The 20,631-nt window shown below is 36.1% G+C and overlaps 3 protein-coding genes across 5 annotated transcripts in view; 2 read left to right on the plus strand and 1 right to left on the minus strand.

Moving 5' to 3' along the window:
• Nucleotides 1-10,078, plus strand: part of Fs(2)Ket (Importin subunit beta Fs(2)Ket) — a 14,940-nt gene extending 4,862 nt beyond the window's left edge. The window contains exon 7 of one of the 2 annotated variants that reach the window (XM_085479862.1): nucleotides 9,838-10,078. In XM_085479862.1, coding sequence (XP_085335988.1) covers nucleotide 9,838 — 1 coding nt within the window. In that variant the 3' untranslated portion in view covers nucleotides 9,839-10,078. Of the gene's footprint in view, nucleotides 1-325; nucleotides 8,937-9,837 lie in introns of those variants that run through there. The other variant, XM_029320899.2, reaches the window with a different exon arrangement.
• On the plus strand, nucleotides 9,998-15,902 carry CarT (Carcinine transporter). The gene is made up of 12 exons (XM_085479879.1): nucleotides 9,998-10,018; nucleotides 10,071-10,148; nucleotides 10,894-11,106; nucleotides 11,745-11,909; nucleotides 12,273-12,376; nucleotides 12,630-12,784; nucleotides 12,962-13,130; nucleotides 13,516-13,764; nucleotides 14,215-14,429; nucleotides 14,644-14,825; nucleotides 15,054-15,232; nucleotides 15,495-15,902. The coding sequence occupies exons 1-12, from the start codon at nucleotides 9,998-10,000 to the stop codon at nucleotides 15,703-15,705; spliced, it is 1,941 nt and encodes a 646-aa protein (XP_085336005.1). The 3' UTR covers nucleotides 15,706-15,902.
• Nucleotides 15,903-16,215: 313 nt separating this feature from the next.
• Nucleotides 16,216-20,414, minus strand: LOC114944842 (uncharacterized). 2 transcript variants are annotated; one of them, XM_029320898.2, is made up of 8 exons: nucleotides 20,182-20,414; nucleotides 19,410-19,517; nucleotides 18,969-19,178; nucleotides 18,095-18,664; nucleotides 17,758-17,827; nucleotides 17,276-17,438; nucleotides 16,500-16,730; nucleotides 16,216-16,421 (listed from the first exon to the last, which is right to left on the minus strand). In XM_029320898.2, the coding sequence occupies exons 1-8, from the start codon at nucleotides 20,206-20,208 to the stop codon at nucleotides 16,394-16,396; spliced, it is 1,407 nt and encodes a 468-aa protein (XP_029176731.1). In that variant the 5' UTR covers nucleotides 20,209-20,414; the 3' UTR covers nucleotides 16,216-16,393. The 2 variants fall into 2 exon arrangements, with proteins under 2 accessions (XP_029176731.1, XP_029176730.1); XM_029320897.2 differs by having other exon boundaries at nucleotides 16,216-16,439.
• Between the last annotated feature and the right edge of the window lie 217 nt (nucleotides 20,415-20,631).

Here is a 20,631-nt window from a genome sequence, read left to right on the forward strand (position 1 = left end):
AATAGGACAGAATTAGGATAGGATTGTTAGAGGAAAATGAGAAGGGGGAGAGATATAGGGAAAAACAGAGAGAAAGAGAGAAAGGGAGAGAGAGAGAAAGAAAGAGAGAGAAAATGCGCGCATGTGAGCACATGAAGGCATTGAAGAGTTGTTTCACTTATCGACAGGAATGTGCTACTTTCCGTTGTAGCGTTATTTTCTGTTCCTCGGACATTCTGCGTACGCGATTTGAAATGCCCGTCTGAAAATGTTGCCCCTCTTCCCGAAAGAAAGGGCACCGATGAGCGACGGTGACTGATATTTGGCTCGCTTTTGTTGTTTACAGATCGCCCCACGGTTGTACTGTCGTGCAATTTGATTTGACTAGAAAGCTATCAAACACAATACAAAGACAACAAGATTGGATGGTGCGGATGCGAGTTGATGGATGTGCGTGAGTCCAAAGCGATGATGACGAAATGGAGTGATGAGTCTGCACTTGTCCCTATCTGGCGACGGTATTTTATCGATATAATATCGGTGTTGAGCGCAGCCCATATAATATGAAAGAAAGGGATTTTAGTGAGAAAGCGAGAGTGAGAATGAGAGAGAGAGAGAGAGAGGGAGAGAGAGAGAGAGAGAGAAAGAGAGCATGCGAGACAAAGAGAGAATAAAAAAAAAATAAGTACCTGTCTGCCGGATGTCGACAATGGATGATGAAGAATGCAAGTAAATGTTGCTGATGAATGAATCAAGGCCAAACGAGAAGTCCGCGAAGATGATTCTAATTGCAAGTATGTCTGGTACAAACAAGCTTGCGGCTTCTATTTGCGTGATTGGGAGATCAAAACTTGAGAAAAGAGAGAAAGAGGATGACTTCGATGGACGATTACATGAAAGACATGAGAGCAGAAGAAGATACGAGAGAATGAGATGCCAAAAGCGCGACAGGAACACCAAGAGAGGACGGAGAGTATATATATATATGTATATGAATGACGGAGAGAGAAAATGAGAGAATGAGAGACTCAGGGAGAATTTCTGAAATAAAGTGATAGCGTGATAAATACGAGAAAATGTGTATGAAAAATGTATTAAAATGTATGTGCGTATGCATGTGATGTATGAGAGTGAGAGAAAGAAAGAACAAAAGTCTTTTACTTACGGTGATTTTCACCGTTGACTCATTGTAAAGCTCTCGCCGAGCTTCTCAATGACGTGCATCAAATTTTGAATCACAGTTTATAGCTATAAGGTTTAGAATTTACGTACGTATGGAAGAGTATCACTTTCCTAATGCAGCGGGATGGATGGGCAGCAAGGAAGGAAGCGAAAAAGAGAAAGAGAGACTGAAAGTGCGAAAGGTCGGGAAGATTGTAAAACTCATTAAGAAAAAAAAAGAAAAAAAATACTAGGTGACCCCTGGTCCGATCGTGCTACGCGAGAATCCGCACGTGATCTGTTGTGTAACAGTATGATACGATGATGTGTATGTTACTTTTTCCCCGTACGTGAATGTCTGTTCCTGTTGGTTGGATCATTAAAGTTAATATTTTGCCTGGCACAAGTGATTTAAGTTGTACCGAAGTCCTCGTCCGGCCTGAACGTTTAAGAGCGAGTGATGATTTTTGAGCGCTCAAACAATCCTCAAGTCTCATCCCGTTCGCTTTTCCTTTCCCCATTAGCCTTTGTAACCGGTCGATACAAACGTGTACATCATTTTTTGTCTAATTCGATTAAGTACGCGATCACGGTATTCAGAAGTGACGTCGCAGACGAGGAGCTTTGCACTGCCAGTTGGAACAACCGCTGCACGGCTTGTCCACACTTTTTAAACACTCGTTCCTTCCTTCCCTGTTCGCGAGACGTCTGGGTCACTCTCGAGGTCTGGGTGAGATCGTCTTCCTGGTTCACGCGTTGCCATACAGGAGCGTCCTTTATCCCTTTTTTCCCCATACGATGAGAGAGAGAGAGAGAGTCTCGCGGATCACCGGGATTTTGAGAAGATACCGTGGTCGTGTTTAAACGGGTAATTCGCATATAATAGTTTTAGCGTCGTAGCCTGGAGATGAAGGGTAGTTTTAGAATAGATCTCTTTCTCCGAACAAAGTGTGTGCTTCGCGTGTTTGTTGATGAAATTTAACCGCGTGTTTCGATTTCAAATCGCAATATACCTTTCCACGTTCGACCGGGATATCTCAAGTACCACGTGGTGTATCTCTACCTCCGCTTATATATCCACGTATCTTTGATGACGATGTCGCCAAGTAATTACGTGGATCTTTTCCAAGATGCGCAGTTCGCGATTTTTTTCTTTTTTTTTTTTTTATTGCGACACGGAATTACGTCACGTCGTCGTCGAGAAACGTGTTTGTGGTAGTGCCATGCATTCCAAATACTTTTGCCAGCGAACATGCCGGACTTTCTTTTCGTAATTTGACTATTTTTTAGCGCGATTTCGTTCCAACATATACATTACTTGTCGCAAATTTTTGAGATGCGGAAGAACGAGATAGCGATGTAGCGTAATTTATGGGAGTTTTAAGCTTCTTGAATTTAATTAAACGCGAGCGTGTATGTATTTTGACAAATGCCAATGGGAAAAACAATTTTGCTGGCACTTTCCGATATCAGAGCAATTAAAAATATAGAATGATCATGTCGATTGATCTATATCTCTGTCTCTGAAAACCAGAATTCGTGCATCAACGACGCACGTTGATTTATAAACACGTGCGTGCTTAAACAATTTTTTTTTACATCGATCGAATATTTTCCGTAACATAATATACCATGACGTTTATTATTACAGTATCCCCGCATAAGTATTGCCACGATATTTCATATAATCCGGGTTTTTACGAGAAATAAATATATATTTTAGATACTCCTCTCCCTCAACATACTCGTAAATCGTAGAAAGAGAAAATGCTTTTTTTTCTTGTTCTTATTATTCGTTTAAGAAATGTGTACACACACATAATTCGATATTTTGTTTACGCATCTGCTGGATTCAGTAACAGTGATAATAATAATAATAATAATAATAGTGATAATAATGTATTATCTTCGACAGATTGTGACATACGAGTATCGCCAAATTGTAAATAAGCAAGTAACAAGCTTTTAATCATCGATTTGAAATCTATCGAGATAATGTCAAAGTTTAATAACGTACGGAAGATATATAAATATATATGTATACATATATTAAAATCACTTTTCTCTAAGAGAAGGATAAACTATTTTTCTAAGACGAGATTTTCATATAAATTGCAAGTGAAACTTCTTGCGAAAACATAGGAAAACATTTCGAACTTGTGGCAATATTTATTCGAGCAATTTTATATTTATTTTAAGGCGATTGTCAAATAACCAATGATTTTCAAAAATATGTTGAACATTTATCTGTAACATTTTTTTATGAATTAATAAATTACGCCAAATTATATCAAATTTTACATTAAAAATCCATTAAACGACACACTTTCGTACATAAATTTAATCGTCAAAAATATTTCGTACATAGTTAATTATTCTGTAAATTTTTAAATATTTATCAAGGAAGTTGATTATCCTCCGTAGTGTCAAAATGCGATGCTCTTAACGCCGAATCGTTTAAGCATGGTTATCACCGATTACGCAATTATCCATTCGCAATCAATAGCGAATTTTTCGATTACGATGGATTCGATAGGAGCGCGAGTATATATATCCTTTTATTTATACATTCCACTTTTAGAAAAGATTAGGTGAAGAGAAAGAGAGAATGAAAGTGAGAGAGTATCACGACGGAGAGGACAGCGGTGCGCGTTTTTCCGCATCTTTTGCAAAGAACTCGATCGCTCACCTTTTTCTGATACGCAATCGAGGGTTTGCGAAATTTCTGTGTGATTGTCGCCGGAATTCGCAGCGCGTCCCAAATTTGCTGAGATTATTTTTTTAATCAAACTCTTGTGCTAAACTCATAAATTTGCAACGATCCAAGAATCACAGTTGTAATTTTAATATTGAATCGATTATATATATTTATCTAGAGTTTTTATTATCATTAACAAAGAAATCAAGTTTGAGCAAAAGTTGCATTGTTTCAGAAAATTTAAATAATTTAATTTCTATTCAAATATCGCTATTTTTTATGTCTTTTTTTGTTAGTATTGACTTATCTACATATCTAATAATAGAAAAATTATATAGCCTTGAATTCTAAAAATTTTTGAAGAGGTGAAATTATATGCGATTTGATTTGTCAAATAATAAGAAAAAATTTTATAAAATAAAAATATTCTATTCTTTACTAAATTACCTTTAGATATTTGACAATCAAAGATCGTTGAACATTTTTTCTCTCTTCGAGATTAATCGAATGCTAAAGATATCACTATATTTATGGTTCTAATTGTTATTTCTAAACGTATTAAATATTGTATTTATATCTAAAACGGATAATCGGAATCGTTTCAAAAAGATTGTCCGAGTCTGACGCGAAATTGCCGCGAATTGCGTCGTCGAATTTATCGAAAAAAAAATAGAAATAGGGGGAAAAAGGCAGAAAGAGAGAGAGAGAGAGAGAGAGAGAGAGAGAGAGAGAAAGTTAAATGCGAGAGAGTGGGGTGTAAAATTGTGGGTGAATGAATGAACTGAAAATTTGTGATGCCAGAGAAAAGAGAGAACGAGAGGGAGATCGTATAGAAGACTAAGCGACGAGATACAAAAGAGTGACAAAAGTTACGAAAATACAAAAATGAAAAAATAATAGATGTATATGCGACTGTGATTTTTTGAAAGAGAGACTCTCGTGTGCGGGGGATCGACGTTCTACCCTGAAGAGAGCACGGTCTTCGCGATCTTTCGCGATCCTTTTGTCGATCGCACGGGACAAGATTCTGACGGACGATCCTGATTTAGCATATCCTACGATCCTTCTCTTTTCTCTCCCTCTATCTCGATAATCCTGATCGAGCCTGAAACGCACACGTCGGGATCGTCGGCGAAGAAAAACCCGCTCGCGAATACCGTGTTCTACATCAGGCTGGCTTTGTAATGCGTATACGAAAGTCTTGATCGGACAGAAAATTGTTTTCGTCGTCTTGTATAGATTAAATATTTCGATAATATTTTTTAACGATCGATATAAAATCGAAGGGTTTGAGAAACTCTTTTTTTAACAGAGCTTCGGGAGATCCGCGATAAAAGAGATAATAAGTCTATTCTATATATTCCAAACAATCGCATGCCAAAGATTTTTTTCAAAGATAGAAGAGTAACACGTGGAGAGGAGTATTAATTAATTGTAAAATAAAAAGAAGAAGAAAATTATCAGGCTCCGACGCTCTGTGTAGATGATCGCTGGAAGTTATCGGGAAATTTTCCTCGCGCAAAAAAATCCGTACACAATGTTCTTTGCAATATCATTTCTCGCCGTAAGAATATCCTCGTGATTATGTCGAGGAAACGACGTGAAACGTCCTTGCGGCGGAGAAGATCCTCGATGCGTGACGACGTGGACTTTTTCGCCAGCATTGCGAAGCCAGCCTGAGGAAAACCCATAATAGCACGACAAAGCGACTTATTGACTCTTGTCGACTAATTAGTTGTTTAGCCTTTTCATCGTCGAGACTCCTAGAGTGCGTGCGATGCTTACTAGAGCGAACGTACGTGATGAGCGTATTTTAGTATATTTAAAAAAAGTCGTGTGCATTACGCTGTATCAGTGATGATGTGCGCTGTGAAGTAAATGAGGAGCGAAATTTATCAAGGATGCATCGATGATTGAAGGAGCGGATCGGGGAGAGAGAAGATGTTAGTGATGTTGATGTTGCTGTTGAGGATGATGGTATAATGATGAGAATGTTGATGATGATGATAATGATGATGATGATGATGATGATGATGATGATGATGATGATGATGATGATGATGATGATGATGATGATGTGGTTGGCTCGTGATTCGTCGTGAATCGCGGCGTCACGTTCGAGAAAGGAGAACGGATCGTCGATGTTGGAGAAACGGAAGCGAGAAGCAAACGTGTAAAAGTAAAATATAAATTTTATATCGCGGGGCGGGCCGGATCGCGCCGCTTGTCGGCCTGCGGGATCAATGGAACATTTTTTCAACCTATAAGTTTTATATTATTCAAACTAATCCGCATAAAACACTTCCCGTTATTCATGTATATTTAAATCTACAAGTGATGCAATCAAAATAATTGTTTGCTTTTTTCGGGACTACCTTCTCGTAATTATCAATGCGATTATACAGATGTATATCACTTTTTCTGAAATTTGTAGATACTAGATTGTAATTTAACATCCGCACCAATGACCGCAAACAAGTAATATAGTTGCAACATTGCTGTCCTTCAAATTTTCCACGTGATCCTGCGGGCTCGCGGGCGTCCTCGCGACTTGCCGCTCGCCTGCGGTGTCCTTGTATGTACGAGACAATATTTTCGATAATATTTTTTAACGATCGAGTCGCGAAACACGAGCCCAACGTATAGATCTGTTGTTCGATGCGCTTGATATCGCGCGGCGGTGGCGACGAAGCGATGTATCGCAGGAACATACACGAGCGCAAAATTATTCCTTTTCTCTTTTTTTTGTCCCCTTTGTTCCACGATGTTATACCGAAAGAGAGAATTCTACCTCGAATAAGTCGCAGAAATTGCGATCGAAGCGACAGGTCTTTTCCTCGCGTCACACGCTTTCTGCAGAGAATTATCGATATTGGGATATCCGTCAATTAAAACTCGCGTGTTCCATAGTAATTAATTGTTACATATTGTACCGAACGAAAATTCCAATAACACGATAGCTCCAAAGGAAAACATCTGTTCCGTGTGTGTAGGTGAAATTCGGTGTAGATTTCTCTCTCGTTTTCGTGAAAAAAAAAAAAAAAAAAAATAGTCGCGATACAGAAGTCCTTGCGTTAAAATGTGTCACGTCGAGATTCCTTGCGATCTACGATATTTTTCTGAAGCGAGATACCGAAAGAGGGAGCGACGCCACCGTCGTGACGAAGTGGGCGAAATAATTAAAATAAAAAAAAAAAATAAATAAAAAAAGCACAAAAAAAAACAGCTGCGTGCGTGGATGACGTCTGGTGCGCTGCGCATGTGATGAGTGCCGAGTGCTGCTGCCGATCGGGAGGCGATCGGACCAAGATGATTATAATTGACGCATGGTGAGAAGAAAAAATGTGTCTCTAGGCGACCTATATATGCGTGGGTGAAGCGAAAAAAGAGAGAGAAATAAAAAGGGCGATGCTGAATGTGGACGTCCGCCTGTCGTCGTAGCTCCACCCTCTCCTACGAGCAATTTCCTGGCACTCGATCCGCCGATCTCTGTAGGATAAGGCCCTTTCGCGACGTGATAAGAACGTTGATTAATCTTTATTGGTGCTTCGCGACGAGCAGAAATTCACGGCCTACTCTCGCGACACGCGAGAGACAATCGAATCGCCGATTTTCGATGTAACCCTCGCAGATCGGATATGTAATCGTTAATACTTGCTCAACTCGATGTTCTTTTGCGCCTACGATCGGTGTCGAGCTAAGGGAAAAGCACTAAATTTCGCTATTTCAAGAAATGTGATGTGACAAAAGGGATTTTATTTTTTTTTATATTTAAGAAAAAATTTACAAGGATGGAAAAGTTTACAAAATTTAATGTAATATGCATTTTTTACAACGCAGAGATAAAGAAATCGGCTACTATATGTGAGATAAAATGTTGAAGAATATCACCGGAAAATATTATTTGCGATAGCAATCAGGATGGCAATCAATATGTAAAATATTTTAATCTAATTAGATATTTTTAGATATCGCGATTCGGATTTAGATGAAATGGATATGAAGTTAAAATTTTATCGAAGATCAAGAATCTCACTGTATGAAACATTTATTAATTCCATTTAATGTCGTTATTCCGGAATTCTAAAGAGCCAAGTGAATGAAGACACTATATAAAATTTATAGGGTCTTTCAAGTTTTGGGTTTTGAAACTAAATATATATTTGAGAATTGATGTATGATCTATAATTTCAAAATTGACGATGTATCAGAATTATTTCGCCGCTTTATCTAATGTTTGACTTTGTACAAATAATTGTTTTTATTGATTTAAAAAATCAATTTTTTTGTCTGAAAAAATATCAAACTCAATTATATCTTAGGTGATTATCGTCTTTTCACTTGTTTCTTGAATTAATGAGTTTCGAGACGGTTGCAAGGAATTAATGAGATTATGACAGGAGAGGGTGCGGCACATTCGCGCGATGTGTGTATATCGCATTGCGTTATCATTTTATTCCTATTCGGTTTGAATCAGTCATGTGGTGCTTGCGGAGACTGTGTTTCCTGTGAAGATTTATAATTGACAACGATAATGTGACTTCGGCTACATCGCTTACGTGAATGCTAGAGCGATCGTGGAATGACTGGAGGACGAGTCTTCGGGAAATGTGTCTAGGCGTATAATCGGTCACATTAATGATCGCTCGATAGACTTCCTCATCGAGGCCTTCCTGTCAAGGCCCCTACAAAATAAGCGGCGAAAGTTTTTTCGCATAATCTCGATGCGCGATTGGTGCATCGTTACATTGCATACAGGATCAATTCGATTGCATATCACTTAAGACATTAATGTGGCTGACTGTACCGACTGAATGCGAGAGACAGAAGAATTATACGAATCGCCAAGCGACAGTGCCATATAATATTCAGAGTCATTTCGACTGTTATTTCTTCGTCGTTTGATTTGTTTTTCTTCAGAGACGCGAGTTTCGGAAATGCGACAAAAAGCGCTCACGATCTCGTATATACAGGAATGCGTGTGAAAGGTAAAACGAGATCGATGGAAATTGCGAAAATTGCTTCCTGTTTTTATTTTCATGATTTCCTTCTTTTTTCTCACAGAACACGAAAATAAAAATTTCATTTGAAATCTGTATACACGCAGTGATGCCATTATTACCAGTCGCCGCTCAAATACTTATATCAAACATATAGCCATTCTTTTTTGACGACATCTGTTTTATATTTATCGCATTTTGTTTAAAAAACATTTTTGGAGCAGAAATTTGGAGTTTGAAGCATTAAAAGTTTATTTTTTAATTTTATTTTTTAAAGAAACGTATTTCTGCATAAATTATTACTTACATCAATTGTTATGCTTGCGTGATATATAATTCGATATTATTGTGATTAGCGTATATAACTAAGCATTCTTTATTTTCTTGAATTAAAAATTCGCATTGTGATGAAACGAAAATCGCATCTATCCGGAGGGAATGGGAACAAAGAGGGTCCGTAACACGGCATGTGCCAGTATTATTCTTAATCTCTTCTAAGCACCTTTAACCCAATTGAATTAGAAGGACACACCCCGCGACACACAGACTAACTATCCGTCGATCGCATTAAATACGTTCTTTCATCCAGTGCAAGAGTGCGTGTGCAGTTGATTGTAATTTCGAGTCATTCAAAAGTGTCATTATTTACAATTATAAATATTTCTTTGCATTTTTTTTTAATGAAAGAGATGTACGTGACTTAATTTAATTATATATTATACAAGGATTGAGAGACATTTGCAATTTGTGTTTGTTGATTTTTGTAAATCTTTTGTCTTTTTTATATATTTTTTTCTCATTATAAATTCTGAAAGAAAATTGAATTTACGTTGTGTATGATTTCCGTATTTTTTGGAATAATAAGTTAGACGAATATATTACAAATCTATATTCTCGATATCATTAAAATAATCCCAATACTGCAAAAATACTCAAACATCAAAGTCGGCAATTGGAAGAATAGCATTAACGTATTTTGGACACGTGTCCTGTTAATAGAAGACGAATCGCGGCGAATCGCCGTCAACGCCGAAATCGTTGAGGGTGCATGGTGCATTTTTTACAAATCTACGAGAGAGACATCACTCTCTCGCACTTTTATTACGGAGGAAGACGGACAAGATGCAACGCACGTCACATCAGTCGTATTCATCCACGGATGGAGGCTAATGCACGTCACGTGACGCCTTTATAAGGTATCATCGAAGCTTTTTCGATAACGTGGGACAAAGTCGAAGTTCACCGAAACGGAGGGAAAGAATAATAACAGCTCCACACAAGCCGATAATACCAGAGTTACGGAGGATAACGTAAGTATTCATTTTTATCGGTTATTTTTACGAAAGTTATCTTCTCTTGTCTTTATTTTTATTTTCGATTATTTATTTTTTCTATTTTTAAGTGTGCACATTACTCTGCATCGACTTCATGGAAGCGAAATTCTATGTTTGAGATGACATTAATTTTTCGTATATACTCGTTTAATCTCTCTTGGTTGAATAATATCAAAATCATTTTTAATATTAAAATTATTTATATTGTTATTATCATTTAATATTATTAAAAATTATTTATATTAAAATTATTTTGCTTAAATGGTCCATGAAAATTTTACACTTTCTAAGTTGATTCTACAATAGATAAAAAAAAGGTTTTCAATAGCAGCCAGAGAGAAAACAGCTCTGTTAGCAGCTCTGTTTTTTTACCACTTTAATTTTTTGAACGATTTGATTGAAAAAAGAAATCAGAGTTGATTGTTCTTTAATTAAATTAGAAAATAATTTTTATAGCGATTAAAAGTAAAAGATTTTTCGAAAGTTAAATTTTATATAATTAAAAAATATAAATATTTTTCTCCTAATTAATTAATTTTGCTAACTTCAATTTTGATCTAAATTTTAATAATTTTTACTACATATAATGCTTCAAAATTAATGTTGAAAATTAAAAAGTGTCCAATTACTCGAAATTGGTCGAAGAAAATTCATGACTCATTCGCATACAAAGTCTAGAGCAATAGGATACTCTCTCTAGCCATTTAATCGCGAATCATAGGATAGCTTCGATCTCGATGATCTTCTGCCGATCGTCGGCGAGTTCGGTCGTTATCAAAAGCAGTTGCTGTGGCTGGTCTGTCTACCTGCATGTTTGCCTTGTGGTTTCTGCGCTTTTAATCAATTATTCATGGCGGATACACCGCCACATTGGTGCAAGATACCAGATCTGGAGCATATGGATGCTGCACGCAGAAGGCGTCTCGCCATTCCTGTGAGTCAGGTGCAATCGATTGTGCAAGAGAACTCGTTTTTGCGATGCTTTATTAATTACGCGTTCCAAATCATGATATGTAGAAATTCATGATTTATATCGATCGATGTATCGCATCTACTTTTTCAGCTGACCGATCAGAGAACTGTATCTTCTGCGTATATTTAATATTATGTGTGGTATAGTTGTGGGTTTTGTCGACGTAGCTTCCTTCTTTTTAATTTTTATTTATTGCATTTCCTTAGCAATTTGTTTCCTTTGCTATACGAGTCCAATCGATTTAATGAATCGCACCGTAGCCTATATCGTTATTTAATTGCAATTCGAGTTGTGCCTAGTTAGCTCGAACTCATGCTAAAGAACGCAAGTTATTCTGAATTTCTTTTGTAGTTTGTCATTTTTTCAACAAAGCTAGAAGGTTGAAGAGCCTATAAGTGCAACGTTGTACATGTATGCAATTTCCTCTAGCAGTCTAATAGGATTTAACGTTAAGTGGGAATAAGTAAAACCTTCCATTTGTATCACGCGCAATCGACCCCATCGATAGGATCGATTCTGCCTTATGGCTCAAGCACAGTGAATGTATTATTCATACGATGTCGCGCGACGTGACGCTAAAAGATGTAATATGAATGCAGGACGACAACGGGACCTATAGCCAGTGCACACGATATGACGTCGATTGGACGACGATGGAGAACAATTCCGTCGTGGAGATGTCAAATACGTCGTGGTCCATCGTGCCTTGCGACCACGGCTGGGAGTATGAGACCTCTGAGGTGACATCGTCCATTGTCGTTGACGTATGTCATGCGTCCAGTCACACAATTAAATTCTTTTCTTTTCTAGACTTTGTATAAATTGCATTTTTTCGCGATTAACATATTTTTATTCAATTTTAAAATTTTCTCACTTTTTTATATTATTTATTATATAATATTTTATATATTTATTTTATTTTATAATATTTATTTATATAATAAAATTTTATAGTCTCGCTTATTTTTAAGGCAAGATATACAAGTAATATACAGTTTTTTATGGAACTAGGTAATTCGAATCTCATTTGGAAAAATTCTAAAATATAAAGAATTTTATACACAAGGAGAGAAAAAGATTTGACCCAATAATTGCACGATTATGTTAAAAATTCGATTGTGTTACAGTTCGATCTCGTTTGCGATCACGCAATCTATCCAACGATTGGTTTGGTGGCTCTTAATATGGGGGGTCCTATAGGAGTATATCTGTTCGGTACATTAAATGACAGGTAAATTAGAGCTTAATTGTTTTTTTATTTAGTTTCTTTTTAATTGAAATTTTATTTTATTTTTCTTAATTAGAATATGATTGCCTATTTCAAAGATTTAATAATAGATAAATAGATAGTAGATAAATAGAACCGTCTAGAAAAAAATATTCTATATTTATGTTTTAATTATATTTATTTTTACTATAGATTATTTTTATCTTATTAAATTTTAGTGCCGTCTTTAAGTGTCATTGTTTTATATATTTGTTAGAATCGGTCGAAGACTGTCTTTCTTCACGTGTCTGGCAACGTTAATAACTGGCGGTTTTCTAACGGCGATAACAAATAATTTTTGGACTTGGGCTTCTACGCGCTTCGTCGTCGGTTTGACGATACCAGCAATTTATCAAATACCTTTCATTATCTGTAAGCAGTTAACTTTTGCCGTAAATAAACATTTTCCTGATAAATATTGATAATAACATAATAAAAATATTTGATAGGATCGAACATAAGCTTTATCGATACTCGTAATAGAACTTGGTAATTATATTTTTTTAGATAATGATTAATTAATATTTATTAATAACTTTATTTCCGTAGCCTTAGAACTCGTCGGCCCAAATTACCGTTCATTCGTGACTGTTATGACTTGTACTTTTTATACGATCGGTCTCTGTATGCTAGCAGGTGTCACTTATTTAATACGCGGTTGGCGAATGCTTGCCATAACCACAAGTGCACCATTCTTGATCTATTTCTTTTACTGGTGGTGAGTGAATAGCACAAATAGTTAATATTCTCATTAAAATTTCTCTCCGCAGATTACATATTATTTATTAGATTACAGAAATAACATAAATATAATATAATGGCAATTGTCATAGATATGCAATATTTGCGATCCATAAGAATTATTTTTACTGAGATATATCTTTTTTGAATATTATCAAATTAATATGCAATTAAAAACTTAAAAAAATGTTTTTTAGCATTTGCTTACTTAGACAACAGTTTAACATTTACGATTATCATGTATTCAAATGGTTGTCGAAATGCAAATTAATTATTCTGAAATAATTCTAAGTAGTATAACTCAATAGTTTTTATATTCATTTATTCTTCCCGCACACATATAAGATTAGAGATTGTTATAGGTTTTTACCGGAATCACCGAGGTGGCTATTAGCAAAAGGTCGTCTAAGCGAAGCTAATGATATTCTCGAAACTCTGGCTCGGGTAAATGGCAAAGAGCTCCCGGCATCGTTTACGCAAAAGCTTCGTCAACGCATGACAATGTCGAGATCGAAGAGCGAAGAGGAAAGATTGAGAACCGGACCCGGTGTCCTCTCGCTTTTCAAAACACCGAATATGCGTCTCAAGACATGCCTTATAACTTTAAACTGGTAATTGGCACATAAAAGTGCTTATCAATTTTAGAACCAGCAATGCGCAATATATTCAATTTTTATTCTTTTCTCTTCCTATTTTTATTTACCATTTCGAGCTTATTTAGCAATCTGTTTATTAAAGAAAAGTCAAGCTTTGCATAATTATTTTTTAACGTGTTGTTTTTCACATAGATTCATGTTGTGTAAATTTTGATTAATTTTTTTTAATTAATCATAATAAATTTAAAAATCATGAATTTTTTTTAATTAATCATAATAAATTTAAAAATCATGAATTTTTTATCTATAATATGACCATCTATTTTTTATTAGATTGATTGATTTCTTGGATTTTATTGACGTCGGCATAGAGATAATATAACGTGATAATTTATAACAGAACGTTATTTCCTGACAATCACATTTGACGTGAGAATAAATGGATCTTCATCTTATTATGATCAGGTTTGCTAACAATATGGTGTACGTCGGTCTTTCTTATTACGGGCCGGCATTAGGAAATGAGGAACACCTGAGTTTTCTCTTTTCTTCCCTCGCCGAGATTCCCAGTTACATCGCTTGTTGGGTTGTAATGGATCGATGGGGTCGCCGATGGCCTCTTTGTCTTTGCATGGTCGTGGCTGGAGTGTCGTGTATCGCCACGGTGCTGTTGTCACCCGGTACGCACCGCTGCCCAATCAGCCGATGACTTGATTAATTATCAAGAATAGCAATTTAATTAGTTGGTTGGTGCTACGTAGCAATATTGCTGAAAGCACCAAGTTATAACAGTTGATTAATATTGTAAAGTGTTATGTTGGAGGAGACAACTTTGATAGAGATCTGTTTTAATTATATACTATTATTATTTCTAATGAATGCCTTTCATTCAAGATGCTGTCATGGAGACCTTGGTGTTGTTTCTCGTATCGAAGTCTGCGATATCGGCGTCTTTTCTAATTATTTATCCCTTCGCCGGAGAACTCTATCCCACACAATTGCGCGGAGTTGCTATTGGTTTCTCCGCATACATCAGCGGCCTCGGACTCATCATTATACCCTTCGTAACATATCTCGTGAGTCTGCATTCCTATTTTAATTCTATTTTACTAGTAATTATAAAAAGTATCCCTTTACGAAATTTATTAAATTATTAAGTAATTAATTTATTCGCTCACTTATTATTGTAATTTATTATCCTGATATTATCGATTTTATTATAGAAGCGGATATTTATTTACTCCTATTATTGCGAGTTATATTTTGGTAATGAATAGAAAAGCGAATATGATTTTTTTTTTCAGGGAAAAGAGAATCTTGTCCTGCCTTTAGTCATCTTAGGTGTCGTCTCAGTTATTGGTGGTGTGTCTGGTTTGCGGTTACCAGAAACATTACATTATCGTCTGCCGCAAACTATTGAGGAAGGAGAATTATTTGGGAAGGATTGGACGTGCGCGGATTGCATTCGGTGTGTCCCGACAAAGTACGTGTTAATAATTAATTATTAATTATCCAATTTTTAGTTTGGTAGAACACTAGATTTTGGATTTATTTTTTTTTCAATAAATCTCTGATTTATTAAGGATATTAATAAAGTCAAATTTAAATATTATTTTGTATATGAAAAACTAATATTATATCTTAATAATGTGCAATTAATTTTTCTTATGATATGCTACAATGATTTTGCTTTTTTTTTTAATTTTTATTTGATTATACTTAAATTTTATTAAAATGTTCTCCAGACCATCGTCAGTTGCAACTTCTTACGAAGATTTGTCGACGCGAGAAACAGTAGAGATGCGCGAAGTGCCTAAAGTGCCATTTTCTTCGTCTATTTTGGAAGAACAACAATGGTCGAGCACTACGAGTGTTCGCCGTTTGGTTCGCCAATCTAGCGTGATGGATACTCAACGCAATTCCGATGGGACCATGAAGATGACCTATTGGTTTTAACTTTGAATATTTTGAATCTCTAGTCGAGAGAAAAAACTGAAACAATCTTTTTATCTTCCTTTATCACATTTATGGGTGAAATATTTTTTAATATTGATTAAAAAATTATTCCATTTTCTCTTATATATTATTAATTTATAAAATCATGGAATTATACAAAGAAATAATTCTATCAAATAAATGTTATTTTAGTAAAACTCGTGCCCTGGACAAAAAAAAATGATATCGCTACTCGTGCTGCCCTAATCAATATATTTTTTTAAATATTGTGAATATTATGAAATCTAAATAACGCAAAAAATATAAATGTAATATAAATTCACACAACAGCATATATAGTATTTTGAAGTGTCAAAAATTATCATGGAGAAAAGTGTAAGAAGAAACTACATACATCCTTCCTTGCAAATTGTACATAAACTACAAGTAGCATATAAAATCTTAAAGAAATAAATAATAAATATAAATGAAAGAAAATGAAATAAGGGCAAGAGAGTGCCACGATCGATGTGTCGTGTCCACGATGCAGTTTATTCACATTCGGTATACAAAACACGAAGATAACGAGAAAGATGAGAATGAGAAGAATTGAATCTCGAATGCCTTTATCTTTTTTTGGGGGCAGAAATCGGGATAAGATCTTGCCGGCGCGTTTTTCAGGTATGTCCCTCCCACCCACCAAGTCGCTTTACAGACGAGTGGTCCTGTTGTAGCAGCTGTAAGCAGGAGAATCACTGTATGCGAATGCAACGTGAATTGTTCGCGGGTACACTTTCGTGCGAGAGTCGATTTACCTCTCCAGTAGTCGCCGCTTTAGCTCGGGCGGATAAGAGACATAGATATAATGATCGGGCATGTCCTCACTCGACAGGGGTAAATTCTCGTCCCCGTGATCGCCCTTCCGTCTTTCCAATCTGCCCTCGCCGTGAATATTCGGATCGTGCAACGGAGAGGTATTCGAGCGATCCGTGCTTCCGTTGTAATCCATGCTTCCGGTACCGTCCAGCCTGTCTTCGTCCGCGGTGCTACAATGAGAAAGTAGAAAAGAATCAGTTTTTTTTAGATTATAATAAGAAAATAAATGAACGTGAAATATACATGGAGTGTTCTAATGATAAGACTATAGTTAACATGATTATTTTTATTCCAAATTATTTAGAAGTTTCCACAGGAAAAAAAGAGTGAATTCTTTTCCATGTTTGAGAATTATTGTACATACTTAAAAATATTTTTAACATAGCTTTTTTTAATCGCTTATTTACTATTTATTGTACAACAATAATGTGCATGAGGTGTATTATATATAAAATGATTATAATACTGTATACAGAGAATTACTTTAAAAAAATTTGCGCGTTCAATATGCTATATACGTTTTATTAAGTACGATATCAGCTATTTATAGTCGAATTTTTTATTCGATATAAACAAGGTACTCCTTATCTTTATAGGTTTATACTAACTAAAAACTTGTATCAATTTCTTTTAACGATATAAGATCATTTTAGCGATCTATCCGGAGTTTCTCGTGAAAGGAATAACGAGGAATTTTATTTTCGGCACGACGTACTTGAAGCAGACCCAAATGACGTAGTAACACGCGTAGATGGACGAGAACAAGACCAACATGAAAATGGTCAGCAGGTACCAGGGTGTGTGACGTTGCGGTCTCTTCGTGTCCTCCCAGTATCTGTCACAACTGAGATACCAGCAGATCGCGCGATTTAGCTCCCCTATATCAACACAAATTGTGACCGATAAGAAAATATCAACAGCCGTGGAAATATCAGTCGTGGATTTTCGTATGTATAACATTATTCAATAAAAAAAGCATCTCGTCATTTCTTATAATTCTTTTTGGACACTGAACACAGCATAAATTTTATTTGATTGCAAAGCTTTCTCAACACGTCACATATTTTATTATAGCTATAATATATGAAAGAATTTTAATTGGTTTCTCAAAATTATAATGTGATGTGGCAATTTTTGGAAACCGGTTTCAGCGTTGAAAAAACTATAAGAAATGACTTGTAATTAATTTAAACGTACCTTCGATCTCTTGGAAATCCCGCACAGAAAGATTGGTGAGCAATCCGGCGATGCAATCGCGCACGAGTATCTGTTGAAAATCATGCGATAAATAAATGTATTAATACATGTATTTTTATTTATAGATAAACTCGTCTACAGATATATATATATATATATGAACTTTGCGTATCTGTTTTATAATATTATATATTAATCAAGGATTGCATATATTATCACTAAATCATAGTTTCAGTGTCGATTTTTTGATTGTGCAACAAAATTATTTAATTTTCAATATTATTGACAGACGTCAACAGTCAAAGATTCTTATATTTTCTGATAAAATAATGCTCACTTCGCACTGGGTCTTCAGCTTTTGTAGCTCCTCCGGCTTGCAATGGGTCTTGATCTTTCTCAGATGCAATCCTTTGCGTTTTTGCTTCTTGTCCACAGCAGGTAGTGCCGCTTCCACCAGATCCTCCTCATCCTCGGCGTCTTCTTCATCATCCTCCTCCTCGTCCTCCTCGCCGTCACAACCGTTGCTCTTGTTATCCGAGCCGGCGATCTCGTTGTGATAGGACGATCTCGCGACTCGGTGATTGTGCATGTCGCCACCGTCATCGCGATGACAGTAACGTTGCAGATTCGTCACCGCGCCACCGCCAGCGATGGTGCAGGATTTGCCCGCGGGATACATTCTGGCGAGGCCACGCGATTCGCATGGCACGACGGAAACGCCACGCTGCTGTTGCTGTTGCTGCTGCTGCTGCTGCTGTTGTTGCTGTTCGGTATTTTCGCGCCACACTTGGATATCCGTATTCAGGTGGCTGCCGTCGTCGTCCACCAGATTCTCGAAGTCACGGTTGCCCAGCACATCGCAGCGCATGATGTCGCAATAATCCGCCAGGCATACCGCATCTTCAGCCTGAAAGATGTACACGTCCGCTTTGAATTTCGACTTCTTTCTGATCGAGTCTTTTGGCTTGTTAATCATGGGAAATTTAGTCCGCCAAGATAAAAAGTTATTTTTTATTTCAAAGAAGAGCTAACCCAGGCAGCACCAAAATTGGTGCATAAGATATCTTTAAGATGTCTTTGGGAGATATCATATCATAAGAGCTCTTAATGATGTCTTATGCACCAGTTTTGGACATGATGCTGTCTTGAAAAACCCTACGAAGAAATTATGTAATTATGTACTGTTTTATTTTTTTTTTTTTTACGCTCACCGTATTAACATTGCTTTTGTGTCTGTTATCGAAATGGACGTCCAAGTGTTTTTCGGCATAGAAGGACTTGCCGCAGAGGCCGCAGGTCCATTGCGAGGGTCTGTGTTGATGCTTTGCCTTTTGTTGCGGTCGAAAGATATCTCGACTTTCGTGAAACGGACATTCCAATGGCAATTCTACCTGATACTTCTTCAGTATTGGCATCCATCTCTGAAATTTTTTTTAGCTCAGATCGTTTTGCTTCATTATCTTAATCATTATCTTTAACAAATTATTACTGAAATCATTGTTTTCAAATTTCAGAAAATATATGGATATCGATATATATAATATTTTCAAAGTAAAGTATTTTCCATAATTTTTGCATCAAATTGTTTAAAAGATATTAGAAATTGATGAATTGATTAATTAGATAATTTCAATCGATAGATCCATTCTTACCTTGTGAACTATCCTTCTCACTACGGACGCTCGATCGCGGGGGCATGATATTTTAAAGACGCTGGGACCGGGCCATGGAATAACAGATAGAAGCAGCACTGCCAGAACCTAATGCAACAGTATGTATATTTAGTATCATAAATATATTTTTTTGATTTTATATAAAAGATTATCAGCTTCCGCCAAAGGTTACAAAAAATTTGCAAATCATCGATTATTTGTATGGCGATACACTGTTGGTTCTAAGAGCAAGTTCCTCGTGATTTCTATTTACATATATACATATTCTTAAATGACATATATACATATTCTTCATAATAATGCGTTAGTTAACGTGTTTCTTTTTTAACATTGCATAAAAAGTCGTTTACATTGTATAAAAAGTCGTTCAATACACATGCATGATATTTTAATTAGAGTCGTATTATACGATCGATTATAAATGTTAAACGTCAAAGTATATACGCACCACGAAATGTAATCTACCTTACATACTCCTTAACAATATAGAACAATATAGGAGAGTATTCTCTTTCGAGCACACATGCATAAATAATGCAATCGATAAATACGTCATCGCTCGCTCATATACATTAACATTTATTCAACTATGTTTAATCACGAGACATGGGAAACGTGTATTATACTTTGTTATATACGAAAACTGTGACCTTCATTCTTTTGTGAAATGATTTTTCGAATTTTTAATGTATCTCGAGCGTATTAAATGGACACGAAGCAATGCTAGAATGTGTAAGAAAATGTTATTTACCTCGAGGTGAAAGGGTTGGGTCTTCATTCATATCCCAAATGCTGCGTGCAAGAGTGATCCGGTGCGACGATTACTGCTTCGAGATTGTCCAGTTTCTTGACAGGGATCGTTTCTTCGTGCGAATAGTCGCCAGCCGAGGGTGTACGTTGCAGGTTGAAACGGGGGAGAACTGCAGGGTACACGTCGACATGGCGGTCACCCTTGGGCGCAGGTTTCAAGCGTATGCAGGGCTGTCGCAATGCCGGTTGTTGCCTAAGGGAAATAGATAGATAAGTGTAATGGTTAATGCAGCGCATGCTGCATATCAGCAAAGTATTAACATGTTATGAACATGTCATATTTTTATATTGCATATTTATGGATTGTATATTAATGATTTATTATTCAAAGCATATTTTAAAATTTCACGCAAAACATATCTATTTAAATTTCTGTCTTTATTTTTTTCAT

This window comes from Nylanderia fulva, unplaced genomic scaffold (genome assembly GCF_048542155.1).
Source record: "Nylanderia fulva isolate GAGA-0341 unplaced genomic scaffold, ASM4854215v1 Scaffold13, whole genome shotgun sequence".
In the NCBI taxonomy this organism is placed as follows: Eukaryota; Metazoa; Arthropoda; class Insecta; order Hymenoptera; family Formicidae; genus Nylanderia; species Nylanderia fulva.